At 33.0% G+C, this 23,277-nt stretch overlaps 3 protein-coding genes across 8 annotated transcripts; 1 reads left to right on the forward strand and 2 right to left on the reverse strand.

Moving 5' to 3' along the window:
- Positions 1-483: 483 nt before the first annotated feature.
- On the forward strand, positions 484-3,881 carry LOC105157164 (E2F transcription factor-like E2FE). 2 transcript variants are annotated; one of them, XM_020692979.2, is made up of 12 exons: positions 484-757; positions 874-941; positions 1,051-1,103; positions 1,212-1,289; positions 1,401-1,454; positions 1,621-1,729; positions 1,892-1,962; positions 2,103-2,178; positions 2,279-2,340; positions 2,427-2,808; positions 3,160-3,225; positions 3,505-3,881. In XM_020692979.2, exons 1-12 carry the CDS (start codon positions 672-674, stop codon positions 3,594-3,596), a joined length of 1,197 nt encoding a protein of 398 aa, XP_020548638.1. In that variant the 5' UTR covers positions 484-671; the 3' UTR covers positions 3,597-3,881. The 2 variants fall into 2 exon arrangements, with proteins under 2 accessions (XP_020548638.1, XP_011071778.1); XM_011073476.3 differs by lacking the exon at positions 3,160-3,225.
- A 292-nt stretch (positions 3,882-4,173) lies between these two features.
- Positions 4,174-9,660, reverse strand: LOC105157165 (pyridoxine/pyridoxamine 5'-phosphate oxidase 1, chloroplastic). Of its 4 annotated transcripts, none has more exons than XM_011073477.3 (13): positions 9,416-9,660; positions 9,251-9,289; positions 8,097-8,264; positions 7,916-8,018; positions 7,674-7,840; positions 7,335-7,565; positions 7,108-7,196; positions 6,692-6,742; positions 6,429-6,519; positions 5,722-5,826; positions 5,561-5,631; positions 4,718-4,813; positions 4,174-4,490 (listed from the first exon to the last, which is right to left on the reverse strand). In XM_011073477.3, exons 1-13 carry the CDS (start codon positions 9,515-9,517, stop codon positions 4,433-4,435), a joined length of 1,371 nt encoding a protein of 456 aa, XP_011071779.1. In that variant the 5' UTR covers positions 9,518-9,660; the 3' UTR covers positions 4,174-4,432. The 4 variants fall into 4 exon arrangements, with proteins under 4 accessions (XP_011071779.1, XP_088734758.1, XP_088734760.1 ...); XM_088878632.1 differs by having other exon boundaries at positions 9,230-9,289; XM_088878634.1 differs by lacking the exon at positions 6,692-6,742.
- A 3,155-nt stretch (positions 9,661-12,815) lies between these two features.
- LOC105157166 (pyridoxine/pyridoxamine 5'-phosphate oxidase 1, chloroplastic) lies at positions 12,816-22,040 on the reverse strand. Of its 2 annotated transcripts, none has more exons than XM_011073480.3 (14): positions 21,877-22,040; positions 21,585-21,776; positions 21,465-21,503; positions 20,696-20,863; positions 20,515-20,620; positions 19,800-19,966; positions 19,442-19,684; positions 19,136-19,224; positions 18,644-18,694; positions 18,474-18,564; positions 14,847-14,951; positions 14,680-14,750; positions 14,101-14,196; positions 12,816-13,381 (listed from the first exon to the last, which is right to left on the reverse strand). In XM_011073480.3, exons 1-14 carry the CDS (start codon positions 22,021-22,023, stop codon positions 13,315-13,317), a joined length of 1,632 nt encoding a protein of 543 aa, XP_011071782.2. In that variant the 5' UTR covers positions 22,024-22,040; the 3' UTR covers positions 12,816-13,314. The 2 variants fall into 2 exon arrangements, with proteins under 2 accessions (XP_011071782.2, XP_011071781.2); XM_011073479.3 differs by having other exon boundaries at positions 21,585-21,788.
- Positions 22,041-23,277: the final 1,237 nt, after the last annotated feature.

A 23,277-nucleotide genomic window follows, 5' to 3' on the forward strand; every position in this document is an offset into this window, starting at 1 on the left:
TATTTTCTTTTAAATTAATTATATTACAGATCAGAACAGATATCGACCGTCTCCAAATCACTTATACTTTATTATTGGAATCATTCAAATTCTTTTGCCTATCTTTCTAAAAAATTTCCCCTATGACAATATTTTTATCCCAATAGCACAATCATCATTGAAATTTCTAACCCAAATTTTGAAAGAATTCTTGAAATCCCTAATTAGGGTTACTAAATTACCTTAACTCAAAAGCAAGCCCTAAATTCAGAGCCATTAATTAATCCAAAGAGCGGCAAAAGCCAATCCAGCCACGTGATTAGTAAATTAAACATGATAGTCAGATTCCCTGCCGTTCCTCATGAGAAATTCCACTTCTACCCCTCACTGACCCACAGCGCCCACGTCCTACCAAGGACAATACTGTAACTTCACGTCTTCCGTACGATTCAAATTCCCGCTTTATCTGCATGGCTGTGAATTTTCAAACTTTCAAAATCCCTCCCATTCACCAATTCCACATCCCCGCCATTGTCAACAAACCCTTCTTAACGGTCTGCACACGCACGCAGAGATACGCTTTACTGTGTGAGTTCTTGGTGGGAATGATTCTCTGTGTAGATCTCTCTCTCTATATATAGGTGTGTTAGAACAGTCACGCATAGGTAGAGATATATATAGGTGGAGGAAGAATGGCTTATGCTGCAGGTGTGGAGTCTGGATCTAAAGAGATACCTTATTGCCGTAAACAGAAGTCGCTCGGCCTGTTGTGCTCCAAGTATGTGTTTCTTGAAGAACCCTTTTCTTCTTTATACGTGTTTTTGTGTATGTGTGTGTGTTCACGTATGTGAGAGTGTCTTTTTGTGTTTCTTGATAATTGATTTGACTCTGCAGTTTCTTGAGCTTATATAATCGAGATGGTATTGAGACTATTGGGCTCGACGATGCAGCCTCAAGACTAGGTATTGTCTCCGTTATTGTTTGTTCTTTATTTTCTTTTTTTTTTTTTGGTTGGGTAAATTTATGATTTCTTAGGTTTTTCTTTAATTTTTGATTGAAATTTATTTGTAGGCGTCGAAAGGCGGCGGATCTATGACATCGTCAATGTTTTGGAAAGCGTCGGTGTAAGAACTTCTAATTTTTTGAATCCCCTGTTGAATTTTAGGAGTTTTGGTGATTGGAATTTAATGGGGCTTCAGTTTGAGCTAACTGTTTGCATTTCTTGATTTCAGATTCTTGCGAGGAAGGCGAAAAATCGGTATACCTGGAAAGGGTTTGGGGCCATCCCTACGGCTTTAGAAGACCTAAAAGTAATAATTTATTTCTTGTTTCCAAATTCTTTTCATAGCTCGAGGAATTGATGGATGTGGCTTTTCTTTATTCTAAATTCTTGCACTTTTGGATCCTTGGCAATGGTGCAGAAGGAGGGTTTAAGGGAGACTGGCCCTGCAGCTGACACAAGTTGCTCTGAGAAAGTAGGTATTTTTATGGTTTTCATTTTCGTTTTCTTTCGGCTCTTATCGAAAGAAAAAGAATTGGAAAATAAAACTGATTTGAAATTCAAAATTCAGATGAATTTACTTGAAATTGGGTTGTAACGTTCTTTGGTTTTCTTTCCTGACATAATTTTTTTTGTATCAGGTTTCAGATGATGATGAAGATGAGATGTGCTCAGATATGAACAGCTTAAGTCAAAATGACAAATCAGATTCTACTTCTGCTCCTAAATCTGCAGTGCCATCGAAATCTGGTATTTGATCTTATTCTTCTTCAACTCCATTGCTTGTTCTTCTTGTTTATGCATCAATACTGGTGATACACTTCTTTTAATTCTTTTTTTCCCCATTCATTTACTAGGAAATTTGGATCTTGGCCATTTCATTTAAAATTGAATTTTATTTTCCATGTTCAGGTGAAAATAGGAAAGAAAAATCTCTGGGGCTTCTTACACAGAATTTTGTTAAGCTGTTCCTTTGCACTGATGTAAGTAATCAGATGTTCATTCTTATGTATTTAATGTTGTTGTGTTGTGTGTTCTTTAATTCTTTTTCTTTCTTTATTATGTTTTTTGTATAATTTTTTGGGTATTACAACTTAAACTCTTAAATTGTCCACCTCTTCAGATGGATATGATTTCTCTTGATGATGCTGCAAAGCTTTTGCTGGGCGATGGGAAGCACACCTCGATGACCACAAGAAGTAATGTATCTTTGCTTTTGGTTTAAATTACCAGGCTTGAGTGCTGAAATGGAAGATACAAGAATTCTTCTGTTAACTCTATATTTGTGCAATTATGCAGCAAAAGTTAGAAGGCTGTATGATATTGCCAATGTGTTGTCTTCCATGAAATTTATTGAGAAGGTGATTACTCTTATTCAGCCGTATGCTATATTGATTTGAAATGCTATATAATCTGGATAGCTTACATTATTATGGATGATGTGCAGACTCATCACCCTGAGACAAGGAAACCTGCTTTCAGATGGTTGGGGCTGAATGGAAAATCAGATAATGTACCTGCTGATTCTCTGGTTTTAAGCGAGTCTAAAAAGAGGATGTTTGGGACTGATCTCACTAATACTAGTGGTAAGAGGTTCAAAGTGGGTGAAGATGCAACCCAAGTCCTGAAGCCACATAATTCAATGCGAGTCAAACACGAGACAGAAAATGAGGTTGAAAGAACAAGATCGGCAGTAAAGAGTTACCAATTTGGTCCTTTTGCACCTGCAAATGTGGCCAAGGTTGGGGCCTCTCAAGATGAGAGAGGAAAACAGGTTGTTGATTGGGAAAGTTTAGCCTCTGCTTACCGGCCTCAGTATCATAACCAAGGTATTACTTGAAATTTTGATTTCATTTCCACCAGAACAGTTAACAGTATCGCCCAAACTTTAACTCAAGTAGACAGACAATACATATCTCTCTTAAGTCTTTCTAGATATGCAAAACAATTTCTATTGTTCAAAGTCTTGTACTCTGCTGATATTTGTTGAAAAGGTAGGCAATCAAGATGCAAGTGAAACTGAACGACAATAGATTTTAAGGCCAGCAGGTTTCTGTCAGCTTATCCTCAGCAACATCCATTCTCATGATCCTCAAATCCCACAATGTATTGCTAAGCTGCTTTTGCCTGCAACGCTTCTCATTTTAGTCGAATTGATATAATGTATTTTTATCCAACAGTGAGTACTGATCATGGGGAACAGTACAGGAACTTACATCTATGCCACTTGTATGTATCATCCATAGGTACTCAAATTGCACGCATCACTTGAGCTCTTCCGATTCTCTAAAACTATCTTCAGATTTTGTCATTTCTACTCAATCATACTCTTAACTCAAATGCTTGATGCACTCTTTACAGCTTTAGTTCTTTCCTGTACATTAGGTTCCTTCTCCCCTGTGTTCTTCTCCTTACGGCCTCATCGTCACATGAATGTTATTAGATTGGCTATTACTTCCCACTTTGTAGTGATACTGTGGCATAATTCACCCATGAGAAACTCATATTCTTGATTATTTTTTCAGCTCTGAAGGACCTCTTCTCCCATTATGTTGAAGCATGGAAATCATGGTACTCTGAAGTTGCTGGGAAGAGCCCCATACAGCTCATGTCTTAAAGCCGTCTATTTCCTCTCCATATCTCAGTGATAGGAGTTAATCATAGCAGCGTTGAGGTATCCTTGTTGTCTAGGTGCAGATAGCTTGAAAGACCACAGATGCATATTCTTAATGCATAAATTCAACTTCCTTTCATCCTTCTTTTTTCTTTTGTGTTTCTATGTTCGGCCTTAACTCAAAATGGATCTCACATATGATTATATTTCACTAGGATGCACATTGGCATCCTTGATCCATTTTTATTTGGATTCAATGTACATCAATAGAAGGGTCTTTTAACATTATCCTTGATTGCTGCAGTTTCTTTTGACCATTTTAGTACACTTCCTGGTATCTTGATAGATGGTCTTATATTTACAACATGTTCTATCTTTACCATGAGCATAACACCCCCCTATCAAAATTCTATGCAGATCAGAACATGAAATCTTCTGCATGGCTCATAAGTCTGTGTGTGCTTGAGTCAAGAATAATAAATGCCATATGATCATCTCTAGAGTATATCGTTTTACTTGGACCAATTACATGTGTTTCATATATTTCATTCAGCAATTGTTTTGTTGAACAAGACATATATTTGAGGCAGAAAAATGACTGAATCCTTGCATCAAGGGCCTTAAAACATACTGCCAATCCATGCATGTCTATGCTTATTTTGAGCATATGGCAGGTGGATGCTGAACATTGAACACTTGCATCAAAAGTAGGTAAAAACGCCAAATCAGTGAAAAGCATTCACCTAAGGAGCTAAATTAGAAGGATCAAGGCATCTAGTATTGGTAAAACAACGACAATCCATATGAGTTTCAAGGTAGCTAAGATGCTGGTAAAAGGACTACTGGATGATTCTCCATTTGGTTTCTCCATCAGTATTTTGTGCAAAATATTGTGACCTGTTCATCAAACGACACAAATTGTCACCACGACAAACATTGCCCAGGAAAATACATATAATGAACTCTTCAAACAGGGTGAAAATAAACTTTAAGATAAAATATAACTAGTAATTCTTGTTTTACTTGGTTATATCAATTGCCTAAGATATCAAGTGATGAGACTATCATCTTTGAGGCTGAATATGCCTAACCTACACTGGAATGAATTAAAATGAAAGAACTACCTCAAGTGTACAGATGATTCATCTCCTTGCCAAAACTCGAAACTCTCTGGTATGAGTCTGTATCCTCCCCAGTTTTGGGGCTTTGGAATCTTATTTCTGAACATGAGAGTGCCGATGACATGGTTACAGTCATGCATATTGAAGTAGAAAAGGATAAATTTTAGAGTAAATTACATTGTGCCATTTGAACTATATCCGCTTTTTTTACACTTTGACATCTAAACTTTTTCTTTGTGTCAACTTACCATCTCAACTTTGCGAAATTCGTACTTTATCATATATGACATTTTTTTTGTTGATTTTTTTGGTAGAAAAACATCACATGTTGTGTATATGTGAAAATAATCACATCACATAACTCTTAAATATTACATGTGCACTGCATGCATGTGATATTTTTTTGACAAAAAACTTGGTGAAAAATACTTATAAATGATAGTGTAAATTTTGTAAAGTTGAGATGGTAAGTTGACACAAAAAAATGTTTAGATGCATAAGTGCAAAAACAATCATAGTTCGGATGACAAAATATAATTAACTCTAAATTTTATCATCACAAAGTAATGGTCAATGCATGATAAGAATGGAAAACAGCTCTTTGTTTTAAATCTAAACATGGTTAATTCTCACTTATTTGAAATCCAATTTCTGACAGTGGGCTTCACCAAGCAACAAAGATATATATACATATGTATATATGTATATATATTTAACTGGTTAAAGTAGGGGCTCGAATGAGAAAATCCATATATGTATAGATGCTAAATAAAGAATTACATCCTAAACACTCTCATGGAACATAGGATCTTTCCAAATTGCAATTTAAAAGACTAAATTACGGACCCCTCAGGATACTTTTCTTCCAATTCTTTACATTGTTGATGGAGAGCTTCCCGTCCGGGAATGACAGTGCTCTGAAATAAACAAACAGAAAAATTGGCACAATGCCGAATGGCGGTATATTTATAAACAAGTTGTGCACGATCAAAGAGCGAAACACAAACCTGCTTGCTAACGGCTGGTGCAATCTGAATATCTCGTGGACGACTGCAGAAGTACAGCTCAGACTCTTCATCAGAAACTTTGTGCACGAACCCTTCAACTCTTACCTGGATATTACAGGAACATCTTAGCATGGTCTCTTATCCAGTGTAGATTATTTGTCAATCAGAGATTCTCCATGAGATTTTACTGATTTTTAGAATGTATGAATTCAAGATAAATTGTCTTTCGGCTGGTGGTTATCACTACCTTATCGCAGGGTATATAGTATTCTTGTAGCCTAGAGTAGATCTAGGTAACATTAAACTAATAGATTGACGAGTCGAGTCATGAAGATGTAGTTCCAGCAGCAAGTATAAGAATTGTCTAAAATCCAACTGTATTTTCACTCACGAATGTTTCATTCACCAGAAACCAAAATTATAGTAAAACGTTCTCGTTTCTTTCATGCTTCAATAGTCAAATCCTGCAATACGGAAGTAATTCGACCTATAAATGTAACATTAACTCATGAGATGCAAAAGAATATCCATAATTGAGCATCAAACAGAAGTCTATTGGCATCATCATTTCTAATTCTCGGAACCTATGTGCCATGGAAAATCAGGCTTAACGAGCATTTCTTATCCTCAAAGCACTCTCCTGATAGTTAGCATAAATCACATGCACAAGCACCAAAATATAGAAGTAGAATAGAAACGACAATTGCCTGGCGGTTTAAGGTATTCCAGTAGAAAAGAAGTGATGCATGAGGGTTCTCAGCTATTTCATGCCCTTTTCGACTTCCATAATTACTACACCTGCAAATTTGTAAGAGAAGAATATTTGTTATGTTGGAAAATAAAATAGATGTGTTACATTTTAATACTAGTGGTACACTTAAATGTATTTACTCATCATGTTTGCAATGATAAGAATATATTTTCACTTTACATTTGAGTGAGAATTTTTACGAAAAATTGGAAAACTAACCAGACAAATCCTTCTCGGTCGACCTTTTTTAATTGGACCATTCGCGATGAACTGCAGGAGTAGAGTGATATTCAACATGCACAAAAGGCAATAACAGAGTCTCGGAGAAATTATCAGAAAATGGTATTTTCCTTTTGAGATATATCATGAAAAGTAACATTGATAAGCTGCAAAACAAAAGCATGTTTGTGTTGCATACGATTATGGCCTTGGAGGCATTTGTCTGTTTTAAAATAAACAACTTCATATGCACACACATTATACTAATACGAAACCAGGTAATAGATTCAGATTAAGTAATCACAAGTACGACTTAGACCATGGGATGTGTAAGTCCCAGAATGGTGGAGTATAATTACTTTTGTCCTATTATTATTTGTAAGAGAAAGAAAGAGAGCAAAATGGGAGAAACGCACGGCTTCCCATCTTTGTTGGCAGTTGACAGGGCCATGGCATCTGGGTCTTTCAAACCTGTGGCCACTGCATCATCAAACCATTTCTGGAACTGCAAGTTGAGCAATGTTCTTATTGCACTCTATAGGCAACTTCAACAAAATAGCTATATCCTCAAGAAAACTCATATAAAAAGAATTATATTCGTTGAAAGCTCTTTCTAATGGCCATAAACCGTTACGTCCCTCACCTGAAGGAAAGGATCAGCCTCAACATTCTTCTGAAGAAACTTAGCAGGAACTGGATCCTCTACTTTAATTTGACATGAGTTTCCAATTTGGACACACATAGCTGTGCCAGGGTATTTAGGAAGTCGTAGCTTATATTTTTGCATAACAGATGGAGGTACAAATCTTCCACCCAAGAAGTGGTAGCGACCAGAAAATGTTCTAGCACAAAGCTTTGGAGCTGTTAAAGAAACCTACAACATAAGGTATTTTGTGTCTTACTCGACTAGGAGTAATTCTTATCTAACATTATCTACTGAAAATGATGTCCACGAGATAAAATCTTCACTACAAAGCTTTACCAGCATGTCAGGTCTAGTGCCGTCACCACTTCTATCTCCATCTTCAACATGCCAGCCTGAAGGTATATCAACAGATACAATGACAGGAGATTTCTGGTGTTCGGGGTAATGTGCACTTAAAGATGCCATGCTCATGATCAGATCATCAAAAGGTGGTCTAGGATTTCCTGTCAGAGTTGGAGAAGTAACCACATATTTAGCTACGAAATTATAAAATTTCACGTGAACTGAAAGGAAATTACCCTGGAATGAGAAGCCAAATATTGCATCCACTATAATGTCAAAGTTTAGGAACTCCTGAGGCAGGCTATCTATGGAAATGAAAGGAACTGACAATGACTCAAGCTACAAAAGAGTAATCATGAATGAGCATGTAATGGCAGTGAGTAAGTTTAAGGCCCTGGAACTTGATTCACTAAATACCTGAGTGACAAGACCTGCATAAAGAGGTTTAGGAGTACGCTTGGGATACCAAATGCTTGGCTTATATCCAAAATGATGCAAATGACGAGCAGCTACGAGACCATCACCACCATTATTTCCAGGACCACAGATTACAAGCACACGGTTATATTCGCTTGGCTTATAAACCTGTTATGATTAGGAAAAGTTAGTTTTACAAGTATAACAATTTTGCATTGCTGAAGTATCTTACCCACCCCTGGTTTTCTTTAAAGTTCACTAAACAAACTGATATAATGACATGGTGAATCAGGTGACAAACCACACAACAATTTTGCTAAAGTCAGTTTTGACTTTCCATTTGCTTGATTACTACTTTAATTGTTACGTAGGGTTCCTTGAACGTAAAATGATAAGTTCCATTACATACCAATATGGCAATACCAAAAGTTATCTAGGACTTAACTTCTCCTTTGTTCTGAAGCAGCAGGGTCAGAAAATCAAAATCCCTTTGTTGTAAGAGGTTGTGGGTAGAAAGGTGTCCCGTTAGCAGGAAACCTAATGCCCATATATGTGGTGTTAGCAGGAAACCTAATACCCATGTCTCTTTGTGCATGTCTTACCCCATAAAGAAATATTATGCATAAGTTCTCAATAATCTTACACTACAGCCAAGTCGATATCTCACTTTTCTGCCTGATATTGATTAATTTTCTGCACATGTAAAACTGTTTCAACTGCAGAACATGTACAACTGTTCTAACTTCTGCAGGAGAAGGAAACTGAATTCTCTTTTACGATTGAAGCATGGGCGAACATAGGTCAATCACATCATTAACAGAGCTCCACATTCCGCATTTTCTTAGAAATTCCAAAAGAATAACGTGGATCAGGTCACATTTTCTATGCTTCATAAGGCCTCCATTAAACATACAGGAGCTTGGACTCTTAAGAAGTTGAAATTTCTTGAAATTTCAATTCAGCAAAGTGAACAGATTTATACATCACTTCTCAAAAAAATTCATGCACTATGGTTACCAACGGAAAGGGAGCAAAACTACAATTGACAATACGGCGCGAGCAAACAAAAGACCAACACCTCCATGAATCCATTAGGATAAGAATAAAACAAACAAAACAGTAACGCAACTAACATGCAGCTCAAGAACACTGACCTCAGCTACAGCAGATGCAACACTTAAGCCAGCCAGTTCCTGCAGTTCAAATCACATATAAAACAACCATGATTCAAACCCATCTCCAGAGCAAAATATAAAAAAAGGGATAAAGGGCAAGAAACTAAAACAGAAATTGTATTTCAATTTCAACAGGAGACCAACCATGAGCTGATCGATGCTGAAACCAAGATTGCCCATCAATAAGTCATCAATTTCAGCTGCCTGTTGCTGAGTCAAGTAGGATATGGATTCTTGCTCATTCATGATTTCTACTGTTTCTTCAACTCAGCAAGATTAAGTATTAAGGGTTGACAGATTGCTGATCAGTAGAAATATGGTCGTGTTCAAAGAAAAAGAGGAGAACTAAGGAGAGAATTCTGAGTTGAGTGTGAAAAAAGTTTGGGCAGTATACTGCAAGCTCAAGAAAATTCCAAGACAGAAATTACACTTATACCCCTAAAATATATAAAATTATATTTTCTCCTATATATTTTTTCTAAATTTACTTATATCCCCTCTAAAACTTCTCAGTATAACCCCTTTCTGTTAGGAATGAAAAAAAATACAGAAATTAAAAAAAAAAATTACATAAAGTTTTAATTTTACTATTTATATAACGAATAAATGCATTTTTCGTTTTCAAACATAGTTGCTAATGCAATTTTAGATTTCAATAATTTAAGATTGTAATTTTCGTCCTCAACTTTTAACTTTTTTGGCACTTTTGGTCCTTCGTTTAACTTTTTCGTTAAACTTAACGAAAATTTCATTTAATGTGGTAAAAATTGCTATTTTCCTCCCATTTTGTAGTATTTTCAAGTTGAAATCCAATACACCCATTCTTTTGGGTAAATGTAATTTTCATTAAAAGAAAAAATATAGTACAACAGTGCTCCTCATCAGGCGTCTCCTTCGATAGGCCAAGGGATACGCTACAGTTTATACAATGCACACGTACTAATAGAGCTAGGCAACTTAATACTGAGGATACGCTGACGAACATCTTCCAAAATTAAGTTATCCTGAACGCTCGGAGGCCTCACCTCATGCTCAAAATGTCTCAGGTTCCTCTCCTTCCAAATATGGTAGATGCACAAACCAAGTAGGCTACGGTAGGCTATGTTGATGATGTGCTTCCCTCGCCATTTCCTCGCTCCCCATTCAATATCTCTAGCCCAATCCCGATTAGGCCAATGGAATCATATAATGCGCCGAACAAAGCTGAGACAGCGTCTACTGAAGCTGCAACGGAAGAACAAGTGGTTATGAGACTCCACCATATTTTCATTGCACAACACGCAACACCCAAGGTGGGATAGCCACGGTTTATCCGTCGTAGCTAGCTTCTCCAAAATAGTAAGCCAAAGACTGAACATATGTCGAGGAATCTTCAAAGGACCCGAAAGTAGTGAAGTCCAACCTACTTTCGGACCTGCTGGCATCATAAGCCGATAGAGCTCCTGGGTAGTGGGTCTCCCGCTCGAACACCTCCATACAGTACGATCATTCCTTCCATGGATCGAATGCAGTGCCTGTGTAATCTCTAAGCACTATATCAATGATGATGGGCCAGTGTCATTGCCCTTCCCTGATTTCACTACTAAGCTTCACTTCGCCCGATAGCTCGAGAAGATCAGGTCCATACAATACACCTATTTTTCCTATTTTTCTTCAAATTTCAAGAGAATAAACAAAATCAATAAATAAACAACAAATTTTCTAAATAATCTTAACAAAAAGTTGTCAATAACAGACAAATTGTCAATAAATTTTAGAAAATTTGTTGCTTAAATTTATTTATTTTTTATTTATTCTCTTTTGAAGTTTGAAAAAAGATAGAAAAAATGAATGCATTAGATTACAACTTGAAAAATACCACAAAATGAGAGGAAAATAACAATTTTTTTCACATTAATGAAATTTTCGTTAAGTTTAATGAAAAAAGTTATAGGAAGGACCAAAAACGCCAAAAAATTAAAGTTTAAGAACGAAAATTGCAATTTTAAACTATTTGAGAATCAAAATAGCATTAATAACTATATTTAAGGACAAAAAATACACTTATCCCTTCATATAATATTCTCATATAATCTTTTTATACTTATAAAAAGTAAATATAACATATATAAAGTTAAAAGGGCGTAATTATAATAAAATATAATTCTCGAATTGCAACATAGGATAAAAATAGTCATTTATGAATGACAAAAATAATAATTCTTTTTGTACTTTTTTACTTTCTATATACAGGATGAGGCAAATACTTTTATTCCGCATATTTCTTGAAGCAGTAGATAAAGTATTTGAACAAGATATGTTAAAAAAATAGACAACATTAATGATGCTAACCTTACTCCATATATAAGAAGAAAAAAAACACCAAAAGATACCTAATTTTTTTGTTCGTCTACGACTACTTTCTATCCAATGACTATAATGTGGGAGCAATTTTTTATGATAGTTAAATAATTTTGATTTTATATATATTACTTTTACCTCCTTATAAGTATAAAAACATTACATGAGATTTTATATAAATGATAAAATTGAAAATTTATGTATTTTTTTTTTTGCTGACATTAGCATTTTCTTTCTAGACCCTAATGAAAGATAATTAGATGAAAATGTATAAATTTTTTGAGATGATATAAATTTAATTTTAAATTATTTTTGAAAAAAAGATACGATCTCATATTTTTAGAGAAAATTTAAGTGTAATAGACCCTAGTATTTATCCTCTACTTGGAATATTTGACAGCCAAGATTGCTATATATATATATATCTTTTTTTTCAAAAAAAATAAAAAACCGAAAAAAAGGGATGAAATTCATTTCTCATGATTACTGGAAAATAAAAAGAACACATCAATTTAATTTATAATATTGATACTACAAAACCTTTAAATGTATAAATACACCCTCTCTTGTTAAATAATATCTAAATATTTTTTTAAAAAAAATTAAGTTAATATTTATTTAATTTGTTTTTAATTATATAATTTTTTGGTCAACCATAAACTTTTATATACTTATGCTACATCTTAAAGCACATAATGTATACAAAATATTCTTAAATATACGAATAACGTGAATTTTATTCGTGTGAAATACGATACCATATACAACAAGTTTAACCCAATATTCCACAATAGAGATTATTTGCATTGTACATAAATCTCCTATAATTTAAAATATTATATTTAATATACCTAATATTTATTTATATTAAATAAATAAATTTATTTATTAGTCAAAATCTACTAAAATTTGTTAACATTAGCTAAAAAATGTATACTAAATTCATATTTACTCCAATTAACTCATTATTCAATTATTGTAGCTTAAACGAATCTTTTCAGACCAAAATATCCTTACAAAAAAAGAAAATATATCTCTTCATATGTATTAATATGTACATGTATAAAGATAGTGTGGCAAAAAAAATTATTTATCTTGCAATACGTAAATAATAAGTCAATTGGAAATAAATATAGATTTTCAATTGACTTCTTTTGCCAATATCAATAAATCCAATAAAATTTGACTAACAGAGGAATCTATATTAGACATAAACAAACATTAGAATTACTAGATATAATTTCTCAAATCACAGAAAACCTATATGTAATTACATCAAACTTAAAAATAGAGCAATATAATTATCCTTAAAATAGATGAAGGTTTTTAGCGATGGCAGCATCCTCAATCTTCAAACACCTTTCAGTATACATAGTTCAATCATTTAAGAACATTCCATTCCCAAAAACACCGCAAATCTTATTTCTTAGGCAAAGAGCTGTGTAATCAGGAGGTTGCAATTTGCAACTGGCATACATTTGTTGCACCAAAGGAGTTATATCACAGTCCGCTTTCATTGTCGAACGAGGAAAGAATTAAAACAAGAAATTGGTTGTAACGAATTGCCCCGGTGGTGTTATCCATGTAGCTTATGTTCACAAGGGATGTAACTCGTTTTACCAAACAAGTGAACGAGAGAACCAATAAACGTATAAACCAGAAATAGAACTGTGATGTCATAATGAGGATGCCACAAATACTAGTCATGGGGACAATCTGTCAATTTTCCATACTCTTTTTCCATCAATATCGGCTGGAGTGTAACGCAACCTGTCAATCAGGTAATACAAGGGTGCATTCGTCAAGAGGGCAATAAGCAATGCTGAGATATATGCGGACAAACAGAGCTATAAAAGTTCTTTATAACATAGTAGTTCACCATACAGTTGCTCTAATATGTTATATTACACTCAATATTGTTTCCCATCTACTTCATGCACGAGGATAGAGCCAATGATAAAATTTGGAACATAAAAAGCACCCGTACAACCATGTTAAATTATTGCATGAGGCATAAATGAGTAGAAGATTTTGTGATATAGCATTATCTGGCATTTAAAATAAGTTGATAGGTGGGATTTATAACAAGTTAATACCTGGCATCTTCTCTGTCTCCGTCCATCATTGTCATAAATGTATTTCAGCGTTTATTTTGAAACACGGGAAATCTTCTTATAAAAATATTATAATTTTGTTCTAGTGATCTTTTGTGCTACATGACTTGCTTTTCAGCACTATTAACATTTTCTTCCCAGGAGATGTTTGTTGATAGACGGAAAACAAATGTATTTTTTGTTCACAAACGTGTTTTGTGTTGGCATACTTGACATGAGAAATATAAAAAAAAAAAACCATAAGTAGTTGCAAAGGCACAAGAAAAAAATCTTCAGACAGCACCCGTGTAGGAAATACTAAAACCAAAATGTAGGGGTTGAAATTTGACAAATGTCATGATCAGGCATCAACCATGAAAATTTTCAAAAAATTACCTATCATGCAAGCGAGATGGTTGTCCTTGCCAAAACTCAAAGAGCTCAGGTTTGAGTCTGTATCCTCCCCAATACTTGGGTTTCGGAATGGGGCTTCTGCACGGAGCATTGACTGTTGCAGTTAGGCTCAGAATAAAAGTTAAAGAAAGAACTGATTGCTTTTTAGATGATAGCTGCAAAAAATATTACGGTGTAACTTGGTTTTACATGAAACATGGCATGTTATATAACACAATCAGCAAGATTATATGTAGGTTGATCTCTCTTGCCTAACTGCAACACTCATTGTAAGTTTAGAGGCTATGAAAGTGGTTTTGCAACTGAAAAAATCCTACTGAATTTGGTTTGCACTGTAAAAAAGAATAAATGTGGCATGCAATAATGAAGCCAGTCAGAAAATATCCAACTGCATTGCAAAAGCAAGAATAAGAGATATGAAGGGACTGGCTTACACAGTTAATCAAGAAATGCAAGATGCATAAACAGTGCCAGACTAGTCATGTTTGACACTCAGCTCCAATCACTTTTCCAAATATTATGCAAGTTTGGTATTTGAGTGGTTGAACATGAATAACTAACCCATCAGAGTACTGAGCCTCCAGTTTTTCCTGCTCTTGGTGAAGAAACTGCCTTCCAGGGATTACAGTGCTCTGCAGGAAGATAAGAGATAGATCTTGGTGCTTTTCACAAGCATATCAGATAAACATACAAGAGGTGAAGACTACATTTTAGACAGAAAAAGCAACCTGCTTGCTAACTATGGCTCCAATTTGGCTTCCTCTGGGACGGCTGTGGAAGTACTGCTCAGATTCTTCATCGGAGACCTTTTGCACAGACCCTTCAACTCTCACCTAAAGCCACAGCAAATACTGCGCTTTAGATCCAGGAGCCTTTAGTGAAGATGTGCATCACATTTGCTGAGTTTTCACCATTTATGATGGTTCTTTTTTTTTTTTTTAGGATTTTATTACATTTGAATGCACGTGCTAGCAAAGGGATTGTCAAGGCAACAGTTACACTCTCCGATTTAGAGATTGGTTGTCAAACCATGAAACCAACACCATACCTCTGATGTTGAAAATTTTCAGGTATCTCGGGGGTCCAAATTGAACTCAACTTACAGTTTACTTTGGTGTCTTTTTTGGAATATTCCAAAATCTCAAATATCATTTAAACATTTTCATATTTTAAATAAATTTTAATGGGAGTACTTAACATTACTAACTTAACAGTGAAATAGCAATTAAATAAATTAATAAATAGAATGAAGTCATACTTAACTAGATACAATTAAAGGTTAATATTGAACATTCAATATCATGAGTTGCGTATTGTGAACATCTAAGTAACAATTTGCATTTTGAATATAAATGCAGTGGTAGGATAGAGATCAATGATTGCAATTTTGATTCTTCTAGGAATTTTATGTGATTAAGAATAAAGATCTTATTTACATCATCCACATTTTATTTCAATAAAGCTATCATGAGATTTAGTTTTTATACAATTTACTATAGAATGGGGTAATTATTTAAAATTTATGAAAAAAAAGAAAAATTAAGGAATTGCAGTGGGTTTGAGATGTTTAAGGAATTAAGTGGCAAAACGCGGTGCCTCAATTTTCCTATAACAAAAAATATATATTTATACGTCATCGCGGCCACTGACCGTGGTGACAAAGTTTATAAAAAAAAATAATTTTTTAAGCCACCGTGGTGGCTGCTTTTATTTTTTTAAAAAAAATTTAATTTGGTGTTAATTGCCAATTCACATTGTGAATTGCAATTAACATTTGTGAATTGGGCCAATTCACAAATTATATTTTTTTATAAATTAATTATATTTAATTAGTTTTTAAAATTATATTAATTTTAAAAATATAATGAAACATACAAATGTAAAAGTGTATATTTTTTTATAAAATTTTAAAAAAAATACAATGAACCATACTGATAAGTTTACAACAGTGTTGGAACCCTTTGATTGAAACCTGAGGCCAGATTCAAAATTTAAAATACAACAATTCATGAGGCAATTTATTTTATATTTAAAAAATATGTATTTTTTTTAAATAAAATAATTTATTTTTTAAATATAAAATAAATTACTTTATTTATTATTATATTTTAAAAAATAAATAAAAATAAATTGCTAATTTTTTATATAAGGTAATAATTTATGCATTTATAAGATCACAAGAATTACTTGTATTTTTTTCTAAATTCTGAATTTGGCATCGGATTCAATCAAAGGGTTCCAACAATGTCACAAACTTATCAGTATAGTTCATTGTAGTTTTTAAAAATTGTATAAAAAGATATACATTATTATATTTGTATGTTTCATTGTATTTTTAAAATTAATATAATTTTAAAAACTAATTAAATATAATTAATTTATAAAAAAATAAAAAAAATATAAGTTGTGAATCGGGCCAAATTGGCCCAATTCACAAATGTTACTTGCAATTCACAATGTGAATTGGCAATTAACACCAAATTAATTTTTTTTTTTTTAAAATAGAAGCAGCCACCGCGGTCACCGACTACGGTGGCTTAAAAAATTATTTATTTTTTTTATAAACTTTATCACCGTGGTCACTTATATAAATATATATTTTTTTTATAGAAAAATTGAGGCACCGCGTTTTAAAAACACGGTGCCACTCAATTCCTCAAACATCTCAAATCCACTGCAATTTCTTAATATTTTTTTTTCCACAATTTTTAAATAATTACACCAGATTAACCACTAACTCATTGTTTGATTATTAAACTTGTAGCGATAAATCTTCATTATAGCATTTAATAAAACTTATTGTCGTTTGTATAATTCTTTAGTATGTAAAATGCATAATTGTGTGAATTGAAATATCCACAGTTTTATTTAAGATTTTCAATTATTTCCATAAGTTTTCTAATATTGAAATTGAAAATTTATAAATCCTCGAACTGTTTTTTTTTTCTTTTCCTTTTTTAATCTTTTCATAGATTTACAGCTCCAAAATATGCATCGATTACAATAGGAATAATTTCATTTACACCCCATCACCTATTGTTTTTTTACACAAATCATCCATGTCTTTTGAAAAATTACAGAAATCACCCCTGAAGCCTTTAAAATCCAAAAATACCCTGTTGACTAGGTCAACCTTTAAAATAATTTTTCAAGAAAAAAAAAATGCCCCTTAAGGGTATTTCTGTAATTATTAAAAGATAGAAAGGGTGTATTAATGAAGATGAGTAATTTTTTAATCCCATATATTTCTTTTATTATTTTATACCAATTTTTTCAATTTAAATGTAAATTATTGTATTAACTTTTTTTTTATTGAAACTCTATATAAAATTGCACTTTTTAATAATTAAAATATTAAATTATTTAATTAATATATAAATTATCCCTTTAGTAAAATTATTAAAATTAAAAGATTATCCTCTATTTTTATTTATTACTAAACTTTACTAAATCTAAAAGTAAAAAGAATTATGTATTTTATAAAAATCACATTAGATTTAATAAAATAAATAATTAATTTATTAAAAAGATATATTAAATTATTTATTTTAAAAAAATTATCCCTTCTTCCCCAACCACACTGTCATGCCCACCCTAAACCCCGTTTTATTAAAAAATATTTTTAATAAACAAATTCAGCTATTTAGTTAATTTTAATTAGATTTATATAAAATACATAAATTATTTTCAATTTTCATTTTAGTAAAACTTAGTTATAAAAATAAAGGATAACTAATCTTTTAATTTTAATAATTTCAAACAATTTATATAAGTGTAATATTTTTTAATTTAAACTTATAATCTATACTAATTTTATTTATATATTAATTGCATAATTTAATAATTTAATTATTAAAAGGTGTATTTTCTATAGAGATTCAATAAAAAAAATTAATAAAATAATTTAAATTTAAATTAAAAATTGGTATAAATAATAAAAAATTTATATTGGATCATATTATTCATCTTCATAAATATTACTTTGACATCCTTCTACTTTTTGATAATTATAGAAACATCCCTAAGGGCATTTTTGTCATTGAAAAATTATTTTAAAGGTTGACTTAGTCAACAGGGGCATTTTTGGGTTTTAAAACTGCCAGGGGTGGTTTCTATAATTTTTCCAAAGGCAGGGGTGGTTTGTGTAAAAAGTCAATAGGTGAGGGGGTTTGAATGTAATTATCCCATTACAATATTAACTTCCTTGAGAACAACAATTCTTATATCTCCTCAAGTTAGCCTGTGATATAAAATGAAAGCTGTCCCACTGTATAAAGAAGTTGGACAAAAGTATTTCTGAATGGATCGACTGCTTCACAACATTTGGAGATAATCTGTTGAGATATAGGAGATACCTGACGATTCAAAGCATCCCAGTAAAATAGGAGAGCAGCTCGAGGATTTTCTGATATTTGATGGGCCTTTCGACTTTCATAATTTGTGTACCTAATCAGAAATTTAAGACTTCTAAAAAGGCAAAGCATAACATCAATTCAGGAGCATATGCTAAAAGGCCAAAATTTACCAGACAAAACCATCTTTGTCAAGTCCTTTCAGCAATACCATTCTTGACGAGCTGTGCAAAGTAAGGGCAAAACACAAATCAGAAAGAATACATTTCAACATTAAAGTTTCAAGTCATAGAAATGTCAGGGATCAGTTTGTTGCCATGGTCACATCATTACATTTAGTACTACAGCATGATTTGATTTTCTAAGATATGGTGATGTGGAAACTGACTCGTATGCAAAAATGCATAGGGTGATATCAGGCTTAAGGTTGTTCATGGAATCACAGACCGATTTGAAATTATTTCACATTTATAATATATCCATACGACATAATTGATTCATTCCATGAAAAACCTCAACAATGATACTCCACTAGCTGATACAGAAGAGCCCCGATTACACAAAAAAATTGTTCCATAGAAATCCGAAAAACAATAATCACTTCGTTTACTTTGCAAGAGTAGCATCAGTGAACAAATAAATCAGGTCCACAGTAAGAAACTCACGGTTTCCCATCCTTTCCAGTTGTAGAAAGGGCCATAGCATTTGGTTCCTTCAAGCCTGAAGCCATGGCATCATCAAACCATTTCTGGAACTACAGTATTAGAAAATGATTGTCATGTATCAAATATATCTTGCAAGAAAGCAAATGAAGACTCAAATACATGTAATTCAACCTAAATTGAACCTATAATTATCGGTGACTCAATTTACCCGGTTTGTGTTCTATAATATCAGAATTCTAGAGAATTCATAGATAAACATCAGAAATTTTAGAAGAAACAGCGACTCCGTTTGACATGAAGTGATACCTGATCGAAGGGATTAGCTTCAGCTTGGTCTTCAGAGAACTCAGGAGAAATATAGTTCTCTCTGAGAGTTGATATGTCAACTCGTGGAGGTTTTCCAATTCGGACACACATAGAAGTTCCAGGATATGCTGGAAGGTCAAGCTTGAATTTTTCTGCAACGGAAGGGGGAACAAACCTGCCTCCAAGAAAGTGGTGTGGGCCAGAAAATCTTTTGGCACATAACTTAGGAGCAGTTAAGGAAACCTATACACAAGTTGCGACGTTTTAACATTCCAATCAAGATTCAGAGTAGAAGAGAAGACATATGTTCAAGCTGTTCACGAACTAATGGTTAAGTTTCCGAAAAAAAGATACATACAAGCATGTCAGGTTTAATGCCTTCGCCACTGACATCACCTTCTTCAACGTGCCATCCAGATGGAATATCTACAGAGACTATGACAGGTGATTTCTCATTCTTTTGGTTGGGAGTCCCTAAAGCTACCAACCTTCTTATCAAATCATCAAAAGGAGGCCTCGGGCTGCCTAGAGGATTTGAAGAGAATTTCATCAGACATAATGTTGAACTAAATGGAAGCTAGTGCAAAAGCATTACAACATATTTATCTACAATTAAGGTATGGAACAATTTACTGCTGGTACACTGAATAGGGATTAAATAAAAACTTCATCTTATAGAGCTTTGTCTTGCCCGAAGTCTTTGGCAGAGTTATAACTTATTAATCAATACCCGAGATTCCAATTAAAATAGGAGCAGGTAATCAACTATTCTCACCACTCAATCTTCCAATAAGATCTACCTAGATATGATAGGTAAAACTTGAAGGGATGGGGTTGGTAGTTGGTATACTATTTCACCAAAAACAAGTCATAAAAGATAAATGAATAAGTAGCGCTTGGAATAACTCCGATATTTGCATAACCATGATTCATGAATCAATTATTCAAGTAAGTCAAATCCATTTTTCTCCTCCACAATAAAACCCTGCGGATGATCCACTAGATATTGATATCAACTCCAAAATAGCCATGTAAAATGTGACTAAATAAAATTGAGAGGAAGTAAAGAGTACCATGAAATGAGAACCCAAATATTGCATCCACTACAATGTCAAAGCTTGTCGACAAATCCATAGGCAAATCTTCCACTGACAGGAAAGGAATGGACAGTGACTCTAACTACAAAAACTCATGCATAAGCAATGCTGCAAGATTATGTTATTTCATCTAGTAAACTTGGGTCATGCCCCATACCTGCGTGACCAGTCCATTGTAAAGGGCCTTTGCAGTACGTTTTGGATAACAAATAAATGGTTTATACCCAAAATGATGCAAATGACGGGCAGCTACAAGTCCATCACCACCATTATTCCCAGGGCCACATATTGCAAGAATACGTTTACGTTCATCTGGCTTATACACCTGCAGAAGAAAAGTATTTGGCACTCAAAGTTTTGAACTGTGAAGAATCCTGAACAAGTAAAATGTCTACCAGGAAATATTTATTTATCTTTTCAAATCAATAAATAAAGAGCAACATCTGCATAATGCCAGATTTATTCATCTTGACTTTTGTATGCTTAGTATCAGGAGGGTGGTATTGCAATCAGGTAAAGGTGGTGAAGGAGTAACAAGATCCTTTTTGTTTTATTTTCCTTCCTTTTCACACAACTACTATTCTAACACGAGGGAATTTAGTTCTTCATTGGCACATATGTTGTCAGTCCCTGACTCCAGTGCATAAAGTCTGCACCAAATATCCTTAGCAAAACCGATCAAACTACCATATTCCAATTTTTGCTTACACTCACTCTATAAAACAAACATAAAGATAGAATAATATACGGAACGAAATTCAGAGAAACCAGCTAGTATCACTCCACATCATTAAATTCCACAAGCCACCACTAAGATAGTAGCTCTGGACCGTGGCGCTGAGCACTCCTTACTCCTTCTTGAATCAGAAAATAGTTAAAGATAAAAAAAACCAACTAATTTGACAATAATATGTGAAAAAATTTACCTCAGCAATTGAAGTAGCCACACTCAACCCAGCCAATTCCTGCACTCAGAAACTCCAAACTTCAACCAAAAGAGCTCAACATTCCGAGCCTAAACACAAAGATAAAGAAGTAGTACTAACCATCAACTGATCAACGCTGAACCCAAGTGGGCCCATGAGAATTTCATCAATCTCCGCAGCTTCCCGCTGATTTAAGTAGGATATACACTCTGGGTCACTCACAATTTTCGCGGACGCCATTGCTCCCGCTCCAGTAACCAAGCCCGAACAATATCCACGTCGACTGATACTCGAATTCGAACCCCAAGAACCCTGAATCCACAACTAACCAAGAAATCAGCCGCAAACAAATCTTCAAATCCACGCGGGAGCGGAGGGGTGGGAATGCAGAGAAGAAGCCTGAATTACTCACAGGAGAAGGAGGAGGAAGCAGAAGAAAACAGGGGTTGAGAATTCGATTATGACAATCAAAATTGGGAGATTTGTGGGGAGAAAAGAGTGAGAATTGGGTGAGGAGACATTTCATGGTCTTGATTTTGCGCAGCAATGGCTGTACCATTTTAATTTCAATAAATAAATCATATCCAACAAATTTAATATGTACCACTTTTTATATCCATCACAATTGTTCTTCTTTTTCCAAATTTATTTTTCAAAAAAAAAATTGTTGTCAAATATTTACCATAAATTGATTAAATAGCTAATGAATTATCTTTTTTAGAGTAAATGTGCCGCATTTTATGTATAGGTATTATTTTATTAATTTTTATAAAGTAAAAAAATACTTAAAAATATATATTAAGATAATAAATTAATATAAATATTTTGATTTATAGAAAATATCGACAAACAAAGATAATAAATAATATTGAGGAAATAAAAAAAATACATAAGAAAAAAATTCTAGCAAAAGGTGGTTATGGAAATTCATCATAAATAAAGGAGTTAAAATTAATTAATTAATTTAAAAATAAATGACAAATCAAAATTAAATAAGACACTAAAAATTTGCTCTCATTTAATAATAAATCAGTAACTATAGCACATTTTATGTACGTGCATAATTTTTAAAAATGAATTAGAATAAGATATTTACAATAAATTATATTGTAAGGGGAAAAAGTACCTAAAAATATATATTAAGATAATAAATTAATATAAATATTTTGATTTATTACACAAAAAGTTGACAAACAAAAGAAATTAAAAAAAAAAATTCCAAAAAGTAGTTATGAAAAACCATGATAAACGAAGAAGTTAAAAAATAATTAATTAATTTAAAAAATGACAGACCATAATTAAAACACCAAAAAGATGTTCCCACTTGATATATAGTATAGATTATAGATTATAGATGTATATCGAACCTAAAAAATACTAACATAATTTAAATAATTTATTTTGATTATATTATCAGGTAAAATATTACTTTTGGTCCCCTATTTAGGCGTGCATGTATCACCTATCTTTAGTTCCAAGTTGTAAGAAAATTAAGTCCCACAACTTTAATTAACAGTATCGATTTAATAGTTTGTCTTCAGAGGACAATTCAGTTGTTCGGACACAAAATTTTTCTATAAAAGTGTTCGTGTTCGAAATTTGAGTATGTGAGTGTGTTGGGTGCACGAGTGTTATTAAATAAATAAATAAACGAAAGACGGTAAACCGTCGTACACTCCTTACGTGCTTTTTTGCAGCGATTTGAAGGGAAAAGAGGCATGTCAGGAATTATGGTCTAATTGATATTATTAAGCCCTTTTTGTTATTTTTATTTAATTTATGTAGAAAACTGATTTATAAATGATGTAATTTC

The sequence above is a fragment of the Sesamum indicum genome, linkage group LG3 (assembly GCF_026168435.1).
Source record: "Sesamum indicum cultivar Baizhima isolate 11 linkage group LG3, ASM2616843v1, whole genome shotgun sequence".
NCBI lineage: Eukaryota > Viridiplantae > Streptophyta > Magnoliopsida > Lamiales > Pedaliaceae > Sesamum > Sesamum indicum.

Bases quoted from the DNA above. Each gene is read 5' to 3' on its own strand.
- LOC105157164 (XM_020692979.2), top strand. From the start codon at position 672: ATGGCTTATGCTGCAGGTGTGGAGTCTGGATCTAAAGAGATACCTTAT. The intron at 758-873 runs GTATGTGTTTCT...TTGACTCTGCAG, and splicing joins CTCGGCCTGTTGTGCTCCAA to TTTCTTGAGCTTATATAATC. The intron at 2,341-2,426 runs GTGATTACTCTT...GATGATGTGCAG, and splicing joins CCATGAAATTTATTGAGAAG to ACTCATCACCCTGAGACAAG.
- LOC105157166 (XM_011073479.3), bottom strand. From the start codon at position 22,023: ATGGTACAGCCATTGCTGCGCAAAATCAAGACCATGAAATGTCTCCTC. The intron at 21,789-21,876 runs GTGAGTAATTCA...TTTCTTGGTTAG, and splicing joins TGCTTCCTCCTCCTTCTCCT to TTGTGGATTCAGGGTTCTTG. The intron at 14,197-14,679 runs GTTAGTTATTCA...TGCTCCGTGCAG, and splicing joins GAGGCTCAGTACTCTGATGG to AAGCCCCATTCCGAAACCCA.
- LOC105157165 (XM_088878632.1), bottom strand. From the start codon at position 9,517: ATGAATGAGCAAGAATCCATATCCTACTTGACTCAGCAACAGGCAGCT. The intron at 8,265-9,229 runs GTTAGTTGCGTT...TAATCATAACAG, and splicing joins TCAGTGTTCTTGAGCTGCAT to GTTTATAAGCCAAGCGAATA. The intron at 5,827-6,428 runs GCAATTGTCGTT...TGTAATATCCAG, and splicing joins GGAATACCTTAAACCGCCAG to GTAAGAGTTGAAGGGTTCGT.